This window comes from Zingiber officinale, chromosome 8A (assembly GCF_018446385.1).
Source record: "Zingiber officinale cultivar Zhangliang chromosome 8A, Zo_v1.1, whole genome shotgun sequence".
NCBI classification, from domain to species: domain Eukaryota; kingdom Viridiplantae; phylum Streptophyta; class Magnoliopsida; order Zingiberales; family Zingiberaceae; genus Zingiber; species Zingiber officinale.
This window is the reverse complement of record NC_056000.1, coordinates 46,472,046-46,485,912: the sequence shown is the minus strand read 5'-3', so window position 1 is coordinate 46,485,912 and position 13,867 is coordinate 46,472,046. Positions and strand designations below refer to the sequence as shown.

General features: G+C 39.2%; 1 protein-coding gene across 1 annotated transcript; it reads left to right on the top strand.

The window, feature by feature from the left end:
• The first annotated feature begins 3,033 nt into the window (after positions 1-3,033).
• Positions 3,034-7,476, top strand: LOC122008832 (ketol-acid reductoisomerase, chloroplastic-like). Its single transcript, XM_042564696.1, has 10 exons — positions 3,034-3,365; positions 3,485-3,577; positions 4,306-4,371; positions 4,870-5,010; positions 5,414-5,641; positions 5,798-5,915; positions 5,984-6,123; positions 6,193-6,360; positions 6,609-6,764; positions 6,886-7,476. The coding sequence occupies exons 1-10, from the start codon at positions 3,078-3,080 to the stop codon at positions 7,252-7,254; spliced, it is 1,767 nt and encodes a 588-aa protein (XP_042420630.1). The 5' UTR covers positions 3,034-3,077; the 3' UTR covers positions 7,255-7,476.
• The last annotated feature ends 6,391 nt before the right edge of the window (positions 7,477-13,867 follow it).

Here is a 13,867-nt window from a genome sequence, read left to right as displayed (position 1 = left end):
TCTATCAAAAGTGTGTTTTCATATTGGAATATTAAATCTACTTTACAAAGAACAACAAATGAATACAAGATATTTGACTTTTTAGTGAGTTTGGTAGGTCCTTCCTGTGCTTGCACTTTAGGAATAAATGAGTAATTGAGCTTAACTACTCGTTTACAATTCCTGTGCTTGCTCTGTAGGAAATGACCATGACTTATTGGGACTAATAATTCATTTACAATTCCTTTGCTAAAACCTACATGCCTAACTAAGACTGAACTATGCACAACTAATCGTGTGCCTGAGATGGCTTCCTTTGCAAAAGAACTCGTATTTTCAAATATCCCTACAAATTGCAATTTTTCTAATTCGACTAAGGTATGAACAATCTCTTGTAGCAATCTAGAGTTATGAATATTCAAGTATATGGATCAAAGATAAAACGAATGTACCTTGGATGGGTACTGGGGGAGCTTTAGATAATTAGCACAAGTCATGACACTGGGCAAGCCCAGATCAACACCAAAATTAGAGTGATGCAATAAAGAATAAGCTACTAAAAGCAATTGCCAATTAGTCCTAAAACAAGAATGCCAATTCTCAGTTCTCACAGCATACTCAGATTAAACTACTAAAAGCAATTGACAGTTCAATAAATAAAGAAGGTTCTTACAACACTAATTAGTCAACACTAAATAACCACCTAAACTAATAAACCAATTAGCCTTCAGCGGGTTCTTACAAACATTTAATCTGTCATATTACAACAACAACAACATTACTCGACACTAATTAACAAGACCGAACTAACAGAGTAATAAAGTATACAGCCAAAAGAGTTAAATTCACTATAACTAATATCCAGACCACTGATGGTACATTCCAACTTCCTAGAATATGTCCACGAGAAGTAATGTGTTCACTTCCTAACCTTCCACGACATCTTTCACTGCTATCTTCATCAGACAAAGTATCGGCTACGACCCACTTTTGCCAGTCATGTTGCGCACATCCATAATACCTTCTTCCGGAATTTTTGCTCGTTCTAGAAACACATACCAATGTCCTTCGTCCGCAAACTCTGCATGATACATGTTCAAATCTCGTATTGTCGATGGAGCTATAACTTGATGATGACATGAAATACCAACTTATTAAGCAAACGAGAATTACTTAGATTTAAATATTTTTTAATGTACATAGAATGTATGATAAATCAATTCAAAACAGAAAATAAGCGATTTTTGCATTACTGTATAAATCAGAAAAATAACATCTCTTGAAATATTTTTGCATCTCTTGAACTACAGAAATACTGGAATTAGTAAGTGCAAATCAAGCATCCACATTCAAAGAAAAGAAACTATTCAGTATTATCATGGGGTTAGCATTGTTATCATGGGGTTAGCATCCACTTTTTCTATTTACCTCTCCCTCACTAGACTAAGAGCTTGTTTGTTTTATCACTTAAAATTTTTATAGTACTCATTTTGGTATGTGAATTTTGATAGTGGCACAGGTACTTAGATTTCACGGACAAAACATTTATCAGATCAGTTACTATTTTTCTTACTCTTACACTATAAGCCTATCTAGGTCTATAGAAGTGTCTTACTCTTGCGCTTTCTTTTAAAGACTAAGTGGTGTGTATATCCTAATCAAAATGCGAGGAATGTTAAAAAGAGCACAAAACAAGAATGGTGTGCATGCAGCATTGCAAAATTTTTTGATTTACAAAGATGCTTTAGGATTTAAAAAATGAAGCGAAGGGTTAGCATTGTTATCATGGGGTTAGCATCCACTTAGCGTTACTAAATATAGTGCATGGTGTGTATATCCTAATCATCGCCGGCACAGCTATAACCAGCGATTGTAGTTGCAGGGAATTTGGAAAGAAGCTAGCCACCAACAACAAGAATGGTGGCTGTGAAATCAACTGTAAGTGTAGATGCGAGGAAAAAGAATTAGGGGTATTGTGTCGAGCTAGTGAGTTATATAGGTATTGGTTTCATTTAGTGATGTGGTGTGCATGCAGGATTGCAAATGGGGCAGGTGGACATTCAGTGATGCGAAAAAATCACCTATGCAAGTGGAACGAGCACTCAAGAGAGAGTCACAAGTGGTTCCCTCAATTGAAACAGTTACAAACCACAAAACAGAAGAATCGGCGGGGAGCTAGGGCTCGCGAGGTCCTCGTTGGCAAGAGGAGGCCGATTCTTCTCCACAGGGGTGTAGGTGTTACCTCCAGTCGTAGGCGCATAGGAGGAGGGATGGCGTCGGCTGGAGAAGGGAAGAGGGGCTCTGCGTCGCATCGGCTGTGGAAGAGAAGAATCGGCGGGGAGAGTCGATTCAGGCGTCGACAGGAAGAGTTGTAGGTGGAGTCGCGGGCGAAGAGGACCACCTTCGAAGGGGAGAGGAGAAGAGGAGATGAGGAGATGAGCTTAGGGTTTTTGTTTTGGCGCTGGAGCTGGGTTTCATTTCGGGGAAATTACTGGAGCGGAGAAACGCACGTGCTTAGCGCGTGCGTTTTTTGTCGTGTAGCGACGGGCGTAGAGGGCGCACGGGAGGCGAGCGCAGAGGATATGGACTCCTCTTATTTAGCTTACGGAGCTTATTTTTCTTTAAAAAATATCATTAAAATAATTATAATTTTTAAAATATTATCATATTAAAATATTTTTATAATTTATTTAAAATACTCAAATTTAATTAAAATAATTCTAACTATATAAAAAAAAATCTACATTATTTTAATATAATATTATTTTATGTATAATAATTTTTATTAATTTGAATTAGTTTATTTTATAATGTAGATCATAGTTGCTTTAATAAAATTAAAATTAAAATTTTTCGGGATTAAAAAAGATAGAATGTTTTTTAATATTTGTTAAAAAAATATAGTGACAAAATAATGATTTTTAGGTGTATTATTTTAAAATTTTGTCATTGTGGTTCAAATGAGATCTCAAATCTAATTGAGGATCTAATTGAGGATCTATGTGTAAAATGTTCGTCCTTTCCGTAGATATTTAGCGGAGTGGTAGGGCAATGCCTCATCTTCCTTTCGTTTGGTTCCCTTCTCGAGCTATTTAGTGATGGCGGCGGCGATATCCATGACGACCACTTCCGTCACTCCTTCTGCCTCCCTTTTCAAAACCCTCAATCCGAGGGTCGCCAGATCGCTGTGTTTCGGATCTTCCTTCTCACCCTTCCTCAGGCATCACCTCCTCCAGATCGGCACGAGTGAGGCGGCTGGCGGCCGAGGCTCTGCGCTCGGAGCTCAGATGGTGTCCGTTCCTTCCATCGGCAAAGCTGCTCCCTTTCTTGACTTCGAGACTTCGGTGTTCAAGAAGGAGAAGGTCACTCTGTCTGGCAACGAAGAGGTTTTCATTCCTGTCACTGTGGATTTCGTTTCTCTCTCTATCTCTCTCTCTTCTTCGTATAAGTTATCTTTTTCCGGAGATGGTGCAAGACTAATTATGGATTCTTGTTTGGATATTAGTATATTGTTCGTGGTGGAAGAGATCTGTTCCATTTGTTGCCGGAAGCGTTCAAAGGGATCAAGCAAATTGGTGTAATCGGATGGGGGTCTCAGGTAATGGAAGTAGCACTGTTTTAGCGTCATTTATATTTTTTTTCTTTTCCGTTCTTTCTCTTCCCCTCTTTTTTCACCCCGTTGTACCTAAAAGTGAGTTTTTTTTTTTTTTTTTTGCAACCGTTAGTGTATCTTATTGTTCTCAGCTACATCTTTTATTTATTGCCATTTCTTCGTTTGGACCTGTAATTGAATATTGGATATTAATGCTGAAACTTTATACCAATGTAAATAATAATAATAATAATAATAATAATAATAATAATAATAATAATAATAATAATAATAATAATAATAATAATAATAAGTTTAAAAAAATATTGTGTCCACAGCATGTGGTTATGCTTTATTATTTGACTTTATCTTGGTTGTATTTGGTTATTACAACACTTCCTTCTATTTTTGGACATATATTTTCCTATTGGCTATCATTTATTTAACAAAATCTTAATGCATTAACTCTCAGCAGTATTATATGCTTTATTTTTCTGAACTAAATTTAGGAAATCTGCATAGCTAATAATGATACTCAGCAACTAATTATGTTGCAAATCATCTCATATTGATTTTCTCTTATCATTATAAATTACAATAAATCTTTACTTTTGTTTTTGAAAGAGCATTTGGGAGAAGATGCTAAATCATTAATCCTCTCTCGTTTTAGAGCTTCATTAATTTTTCTTTGCATACCTAACCTCAAATGTTTTTTTTTCTCTCCTGTTTACTAGGGCCCTGCCCAAGCACAGAATTTAAGAGATTCACTTACTGCAGTGAAATCAGACATTGTGGTCAAGGTAACTTACTTTTATGTTTTATTTCTTGAAACTTCGTGGGTTTTTTGAATTGACAAGCTGATGGGTCAGGATCAAGATTTCATCACCTAGATACTTGAAACTTACATAGTGTAGCTCAAGACTAGTTAACCAATTTCATAGTGTGCAATGATTCTTTTTCCCTTGGGATTGATTGTCCTTATTCAGATATCTGGAGAACTGATAAAAAAAAATCATTATTTTTTCCTTAAATCTTAACTGAATCATGAGGATTTTTATTATGGTCTAAACATTTGATTTATTTTTCTTTCCATCTTCTGTACACATGATTCTTCAATTCCTTGCTAGGATTGAGAAACTTCCTGACCGATATATAACATGCCACCTATCAGTTTTCTGTTTCTTATAGATGTTTCTCTCTAAATATGTACTGCACTTCTCTTCAGTCATTATGAAAATAAATTGCCCAAGAATACTTTCTCTTATGTTTGGGATTCATTGGTATTTGAACATTTGCAGATTGGTCTAAGAAAAGGTTCTCAGTCTTTTGATGAAGCACGCACTGCTGGATTCACTGAAGAAAGTGGAACCTTGGGTGACATCTGGGAAACTATTTCGACCAGTGATCTCTTATTGTTGTTGATTTCTGATGCTGCACAGGTAAACTGTTAACATTCAAAATCTGCAGCTGAGGAATTATTTGCAGATTTGGCAAATTCTACCTATTTTGCATTTTACATGAAAAGAAGTTATAATCATTATTTACACTATTAACAGATAGTACTGAAAACATAGAAAATAACACTGAAAATCTCAATGCAAAGATCTATTTGTTCATTTTGATGCATTAAATTACAACAGTTAAATTTTGAGTGTATATCTGAAAGTTGATTTGTATTGGCCGTTTATTTTTTTAAGGTTGATCTAATTTGTTAAATCTATAGTGTGTGGCCTGGTTCTTAAGTAAAGAAGCACTAAGTATGAACTCCTTTTATTTTGCAAGTTAGCAAGATCCATAGAAGTTTATTATAAGCTGAATCTGTGTGTTGCATTAATGCTCTAGGCAGACAATTATGAGAAAATTTTCTCTCACATGAAACCAAACAGCATCTTGGGACTCTCCCATGGTTTTCTTCTGGGGCACCTGCAATCCCTTGGTCTTGATTTTCCTCAAAACATCAGTGTGATTGCAGTATGCCCCAAAGGCATGGGCCCATCAGTGCGAAGACTGTATGTCCAGGGTAAAGAGGTGAATGGTGCCGGGATCAATTCTAGTTTTGCTGTACACCAGGTATGTTCATGGTCTAGAAATTCGTTATAATTTAGTTTCTTTTCAAGTTTGTATGACCTCATAAGATCTTTAAGATTAAACATATTTATTTGAATTTAGTTTTTGATTTTGACTAATTATGCTTATTGATATCCTCTTTCTTTTTTATATCAACAGGATGTCGATGGAAGAGCTACAGAGGTTGCCCTGGGTTGGTCAGTTGCTTTAGGATCCCCATTTACCTTTGCTACTACATTAGAGCAGGAGTATAAGAGTGACATTTTTGGGGAGCGAGGTTAGTCTGCCCGCTTGTATGTTGCTTATGCACGTAGTACGTCACCTAATTGTGTGATCGTAATGTAGGTATATTACTTGGTGCTGTGCATGGAATTGTGGAATCACTGTTCAGAAGATACACTGAGAATGGAATGAGTGAAGAATTGGCGTACAAAAACACCGTGGAGTCTATCACGGGAGTCATATCAAAGACCATCTCAACTCAGGTAATTATTATTATTTTCACTCGCTGTATCTAATGAACTATACTCATTCAAATCCTATATAAATTTTAGGGTATGCTTGCTGTATACAATGCCCTGTCTGAAGATGGGAAGAAGGAATTTGACGCTGCATACAGTGCTTCATATTATCCTTGCATGGATATATTGTATGAATGTTACGAGGACGTTGCTTGTGGAAGTGAAATTCGCAGTGTTGTTTTAGCTGGACGTCGATTCTATGTAAGATTTAAACCCAAGTTTGTAAGATTTAAACCCAAGTTTATCGTAGTCGATTTATGAATAAAAGAATTTTTCAATTAACTGAACTGGTAATGCCTACCATGCATTTGCAAATTGAAACATTTGAAACTATGCCTTATGCTTTATTTGACTGTGCAGAAACTAGTTGGTTTTCAGCTTAATGCTTTTATAAAGTATGTCATAGTGACTTACTAAGAAGATTCCATGTTGAATACTTTCTTTGACAGGAAAAGGAGGGTCTCCCCGCTTTCCCCATGGGTAAAATAGATCAAACAAGGATGTGGAAAGTTGGCGAGAGAGTTCGGGCTTCTCGCCCTGCCGGTGACTTGGGCCCTTTGTATCCTTTTACAGCAGGGGTGTATGTTGCATTGATGATGGCACAGGTACTTATTTTACCCACGTTTACTTGCTTGCACGCTTGTTTCATGAGTGTATTTCGAAACTTAAATTTGCTTTTGTTCCTTGTTTTGAGTAAAGTTGTCGATGGCATGAAACTGTATGCAGATCGAGGTTTTGAGGAAGAAAGGTCATTCCTATTCTGAAATCATCAATGAGAGTGTCATAGAGTCTGTTGATTCGCTCAACCCCTTCATGCATGCCCGCGGAGTGTCATTCATGGTGGACAACTGCTCGACCACAGCTCGGCTAGGATCGAGGAAATGGGCTCCCCGTTTTGATTACATCCTCACCCAACAGGCTTTTGTAGAGGTGGATAAGATCAGTCCTATCAATCAGGATCTGATCAGCAACTTCCTGTCTGATCCCGTCCATGGCGCGATTGAGGTTTGCGCCCATCTGAGGCCGACCGTGGATATCTCAGTCCCTCCTGATGCAGATTTCGTTCGCCCAGAATTGCGACAAAGCAGCAACTGAGAAGCATTGCCATATCTATGAAGAGAGTTGTGAACTTTTGTTTGAATTGATTGACATCTTAAACTTGTAGTTGTTGGAGCATTCCATCAATTATCAGGACAAGGTCAGTGCCGACATTTCATAGTGTATCCGGCACTAGTTTCTATCATTTGTCATGTTTGCAGCACTGTTTCTTAAATCTAGTTCATGGAATAAGAATTGGGCAAAAATGAGCGTTTTAAATGCGTTTATTTTTTGTTAAAAAAATACGTCATCAGATATTCTATATTTAAAATATCCTTTATTTCAAACCGCTACAAGTATATTTCTATTTGAATTAAACTATCTTAATGTTTTTTATTAAAAATAATTTTAAATTTATTAGTAATTTTTTTAAATTATTATTTTTATATAAAAATACATTCTGTAGTTTTCTCTAATCTTACATTTTAGAGTTGATAATATCATGAGTGGAGAAATTTTGTATATCTTTCTTAATTTTTTATTAGATAAGCGTAGCATATGTTATAATATAAAAAATTAAATTAATTTTTTATATGCGAGAAGTTGTTATAGTAGTGTTAGGGGTTTTAAATGTCGTCCATATTTATATGTTATGAATATTTTAATAGTTGTTATAGTGTGTATCATTATTTGATGTTTTGGAACATGTAAAATTAATTATTTTATTTTAATTAAAATTATAATATTAAAATAATTTTTTATTGTGATCAAAATTATTTAAATTTTATTAAACTTATTTTTAAACTGATACAATAGCTATTTAAGTAGGTAGTGCTTGATAAAAAATATATATTTGAAATAAAATATTTGATAGGATGTCTTTTTTATTTTTATTTTTTAAGATATTCTTTCGATTTTTGCCCATTTATTATAAGAATTTTTAATTAAAATTACTATAATTTAAAGTAAATTTTATTTAAATTATTAAATTTAGAATAATTTTGATTAAAATTGTTATAATATATAATAATTGGTCAAAATATTTAAATAATTTTAATCAAAATTATTTTATATTATAGTAATTTAAATTAAAATTATTATAATAATAACAAAACTATTTTTAGATGCGTTTTTGTTAATTTTTAAAATAAGAATAAAACTTGAGGATGCACTATATTTACTTTAAGATAAAAATTTTACAGGCGTTCCTTTTTCAACAAATAGTGAAAGGGGAGTCATACGTTAATTTATTATCAAACGAACATTATATATTTATTTATTTATTATCAAAAGGAGGCTCTCATCCCCTATAAAATGGTACAATTATTCTCTACTATAAAATAATAAATTATTATCATTATTATCTCTCTCGTATTTTTTTCAAACCTAAATCGTCACATTATAGCAGCTACAAACCTATAACTACTATACAATTATAACAGCTACAATATTGTAGATGCTACAACTGAACTGTCACACGATTTTAGTAGCTATGATTCTAGAGCTGTTACAACTAAGAAAAAAATTAAGACTAAATTTGTTCGGAAAATCCAAAAAGGATTTAAACAATATTTTTTTAAGCCTGAAACCTGGTCATTACAAATTCCACCCCATAACAAGTTGTAGATATCTAAACGATCTTTGATTTAATATATTATGTGTTCTATGGTTCAATTGGAGTCAAAAGTTATGATTTCTCAAAATTTAAAGCTTAACATTCACATTATAACAACTACTGTTTCGTAGCTGCTATAACTAAGATGCCGCATATTTGTAACAGATACGGTTTTATAACTGCTACAATTGAGCTACTATAACATGAATGTAAAACTCTAAAAACTTTGAGAGATTGTAACTTTCGACTCTGGTTGAATCACAAAACACATAATATATCAAATTGAACCTCATTCAGAGATCTTCGATTTAATATATTGTGTGTTTTGTGGTTCAATACAAATTAAAAATTATGATCTCTCAAAGTTTACCTAGCATACATGTTATGATAGTTATGAAATCATAATTGTTACAACTACAAGTTCAATTTTAAAATGTAATAACTTTTGATTTGGGTTGAACAACGTAACACATAATATATGAAATCGAAACTCGTTTAAAGATATTTGATTTAATATATTTTATATTTTGTTATACAACCTGAGTCAAAAGTTATGTCATCTCAAAATTTACCCAATATATATGTTGTAGCAACTATAAAATCGTAACTACTACAATTGTGGGGCAAGTGACAACTCAGTTATAGGCTGCTACGACTATAAGTTCAACTTTAAGAGGTTATAACTTTTGATTTTGGTTGAACTACAAGACACACAATATATCAAATCGAAGCCCGCTTAGATATCTTTAATTTGATATTGCGTGTCTCGTGATTCAATCTGAATCAAAAGTTATGACCTCTCAAAATTTATTCAGTATACACGTTATAATAGCTACAAAACCGTAGCTGCTACAACTACAAGTTATAACTTCGATAGGTCATAGTTTCGATTTGATATATTATGTATTTTGTAATTTATTTCAAGTAAAAAATTATGATTTCTCAAAATTTAAAATTTAATATTTATGTTGTAACAATTACGATACTATATGTGCTATAACTGCGTGGCATCTCAAGTATAACAATTGTAAAATCATAATTACTACAACATGAATGGTAAATCTTAAACTTTGAGTGACCATAACTTTTGACTCGGATTAAGTTACAAGATGTAAATATATCAAATCGAAACTCGTTTAAATATCTAGAATTTGTTATAGAACCCGTAATGATTAGGTTTCAGGTTTAAAACATAATGTTTAAATCATTTTTCAGATGCTCCAAATAATTTTAGTGATCTTGTCCGAATCGTTGAATCAACGGACGCTGGGCACGTGACGTTCTCCAAGTTGCTGACGTAGATCTCTGACCGGTCGTATGGAGCTCCGGCGAACCTGCAAAGAAGTCGGGCCGGGAAGGGGTTCCCGGCGATGATCCTCCGACGCTCAAGTCAGGTAAGTGGACAACAAAGAAGTGGCTCCGAATCTTGTAGAATGCGTACCTCCGGCGAAGGGTGAGGGCCTTTATATAGGGTTGTGGAGAAGCGAGTGCACACATACTGAGGTGTACACGTGTCCTTTCCCATACCGTAGTATGGGCTTGTCAGAGGAGCTTACCTGACACCATACTGCTACAGTCTGAGCACGTCTCTGATGGGACAGCGGATCCTTCTGTTGTAAGATTTTGAGTATGGCCTGGACGTAGAACATGCCCGCTGTCAGAAGATGTTTCCTTGTCCTTTTGTCTCTTCTTACTCCATGCCGAGTGTCCGGCCGGTCGACAGTCATGGGCAAATTCCGGCCGGTCATATGTGCTGGTCCACTTTAGGAGATTCCCGGTAGTGTGCTCTGTGGAGACTGTTCGCAGTATTGCTACTTTATGCATTCGGCCGAGAGGGCCACCCGCTCGGCCCTACGACCCTGTTCAACATGAGCGTCGAAACCCTGACTCCTCGCCGGGTGCCTTTGCTTCCATCTAGAACCCGGTCGGCCGGTCGGTCCACCCGTGTCCGATCGGCCAATTGACCTTTTGACTTCCACGTGGCGATGACTTCCCCCGGATGGGGGTCCCTATTCTTACCGCCGGATCACTTGCCTTCCCTTCAAGTCTAGTCGAAGTAGGCGATTAGTCCGACTGACTGGACCATCAGTTGGGTCGAGCGGCATACTGCAACGGTTGATCCGCTCGGAAACAAGGGGCAGCCAAAACACCAGTCAACGCCAACATTACTAAGCATCTCTTCAAATTTTCCACCAATCTCCATCATTAAGGTCTAGCACGCGCTCATTAAATGTGTTCCAGTGGTTGAATGCCACGTGGCGGTGCTGCCGTCATCATACGGCGGCGGCGTGGTGTTCTGACGGGATCGAGGCGGTTCAAAATGAACGGCGCGATGTGTGCTACGATTCTCGCGACCTGTATCCAACGGTGGAGGCCGCTCGGGCTCCACCCTATAAAAGCTTCGTTCTCTTTCCTTCACCTCACTTCTGTTGTCGCGTGCCTCTCGATTCCTCTTGCGTTCCAGACTTCCGGCGATCTTGCGCTTCCGTTTCCGGCGATATCCGGTGCTCTTCCCTTGATCCTCCTCTTCGTTGTAAGGTTCTTCTTCTTTCTCTCTTTGGTTCTAGCGTTTTCTTTGCATTTCTTTCCCAAGTTTTCGCCCTCGAAGTACTGTTTCGTTGCCATCTTCTTTTTACCTTTCTTTGCCTTTTTTGATTCCGTCCGTTCGGACAATGGCTCATTCCTCTCAACCCGAAGACCAACCCCTCGGCCCATGGTACTATACCATGGAGTCGCGCTTCGATCGGCGCGACGCCGATATCCTGATTAATAGTTTTGACCTTCCCTCCGACCTTGAAATCATCTTACCCACAGACTCCACTTGGCCATACAAACCGTCGCGCGGAGCTTTTTGTGTTTTCCGCGACCAGTTCACGACTGATCTGCGATTTCCGATTCATCCCTTTATCAATGACGTCTACAATTTTTTCGACATTCCGCTCAGAAGCCTAGTTCCCAACGCCTTCCGCCTTCTATGCGGTGTTGTCGTCCTTTTTAAAATCCATAACATTCCCCTCCGCTCGGAGGTCTTCTATTACTTCTATTACCCGAAACAATCCGAGCTGGGCACTTACATGTTCCAGGCTCGGCTCGGCTTGGTCTTATTCAATAAACTACCTTCTTCCAATAAGCATTGGAAGGAATTCTATTTCTACATTCGCCTTCCCGAGCGGGCTCCCTTCCGAACCCAATGGCAGGTCGGCCTTCCTCTCAACCCAGAGCTCAAAAGGTTCAAGACCCGGCCGGATTATCTCCACGCCGCCAACATGCTTGCCGGTCTGCGGTTTGATATCAACAAATTTCTTCCAGAAGGTGTTATGTACATATTCGGGCTGAGTCCGATCAGAACACCCATCCCGAGCGGCTTCGGTAAGATTTTCACTTGTACATTTGCCTTGCTTGCTAACTGATTTTTTCCTTTTTCCTTTACAGCGAACATTGTCATGAAGTCGGTGATGGCTGGTATTCTGAAGAGGAAGGCGGCGGCACTTGAAGCCGCAGCGGCCAAGGAAATGGAGACGCTCGGCATCCAGCCGGTCGGCTCTAATGAAGAAGAGAGCGGGACAAACGCTGGGGAGTCGGCCGCTCAGGCTTCTCTCCCAGAGCAAGTGGCTGGCGCAAGTGCTAGCCAAGAGCCTTCCGCTCGGGGAGAGGGTTCCGTTTCGGAAGAAGAGCGGCCTATCCAGCACAAGAGGCGCCGAGTGGAGACTCCCCTTCGGTCCGCCACGTCCGCGGTTCAGCCGTCCGCCCGGGTCACTGCAAGCGCTCGCGGCAAGGCTACAGAGGTCGAGGTCATTTCGTCCGACCGGACCCCATCTCAATTGGACGCGCCGGCAGATCCTCTTGAGGCCGTTCCCGTCAGCGTCCTTCCGCCCGCTTCCCGCCGAGTCCAACGTTCAACAATTTTATCCCAATTTTCGGCGCCGGCCTCCGATCCATCTCCGGCTTCCGCCCAGACGACCCCCGGTCAGCGCCGCACCGTCTGAGTCTCACATCACCTCCCGATCGAAGAATTGCTGTCCGAGGCCGATCGACCCACCGCGCCCGAGCACATGATCACAATGAAGGGGCCCTTAGCTGAAATGTGGGCCGACACTCGGGCGCGTGTGGCGATGATTCCGCTCGGCAACTTGGCCAATAGCCACATGCAACAGGCCACCGGGGTGAGTATTTTCTCAAGTCCTTCACACATTCTCTCCGATCAGCTTCTAACAAATTTTCTTTTGTCAGAGATGGGTGGAGGAGATCACCGTTTGCAGTCGTCTAGCGATGGTGGACGCAGAATTGAAGAAGCTGAAGGCTCCGAGCCGCCCTTCCGGCTCACAAGGTCCCTCATACACCGAGCTGCAAAAAGAGCTCAAAAAGGCTCAAGATTTGTTGGCGGCCGAGCAGAAGAAGACGACCGATCAGGCCCACGCTTTGGCCGAGCTCGAGCGCGTGAATAAATCTCTAGATCGCAAGATAAGCCTGGCGACCGAGCGGAAGAACACAGCTATCTCCGACCTGGAGAAGAAGAATGTTGAGGCTCGGGGCTTGGAGGAGAAGGTTAAAGAGCTGATGGACCAACTGGCCAACGAGAAGGTTGCCCGAATGGACGAGGTGGCAAAGCTCGAGGCTGCTTTACAAGAACACAAGGCAACCGCCGATGCTTCCCGAGCGGCCTTTAAAGAATACCAGGAGGCCGAACCAAGCCGGGTCGCTGCCCTGCGACAGAAATACGTCCGTTCGGCCGAATTTTTGGAGAAGGTCTGCGAGCGGATGTACATGGCCTTCGAGCTTGCCATGAATGCCACGACGGAATACTTGAAGTCCAAGGGGCAACTTCCCGAGTCCGCCGTCATCCCGGCTAAGGACCAGGCGACACTTCTCAACGACATCTCGACGACGCTTTATGATTATTTAGAATAGGAGTCTATATGTAATTCTGCCGCTCGGCTAAAAAACTTATCACTTTTTGTAACTAGGCCGTTCGGCCTTATTTTCTATAATGGTATGCCTTTTCCTTTGCTAATCCATATGCGTGTTGTCCGCTCGGCTCGCTAACTACCGTTTATA

What these genes read in the sequence shown, in the direction of transcription:
- LOC122008832 (XM_042564696.1), top strand. Translation starts at nt 3,078, where the DNA reads ATGGCGGCGGCGATATCCATGACGACCACTTCCGTCACTCCTTCTGCC. An exon ending in TGACATTTTTGGGGAGCGAG is followed by an intron (nt 5,916 to 5,983) that starts GTTAGTCTGCCC and finishes ATCGTAATGTAG; the next exon opens with GTATATTACTTGGTGCTGTG. An exon ending in CAAAGACCATCTCAACTCAG is followed by an intron (nt 6,124 to 6,192) that starts GTAATTATTATT and finishes TATAAATTTTAG; the next exon opens with GGTATGCTTGCTGTATACAA.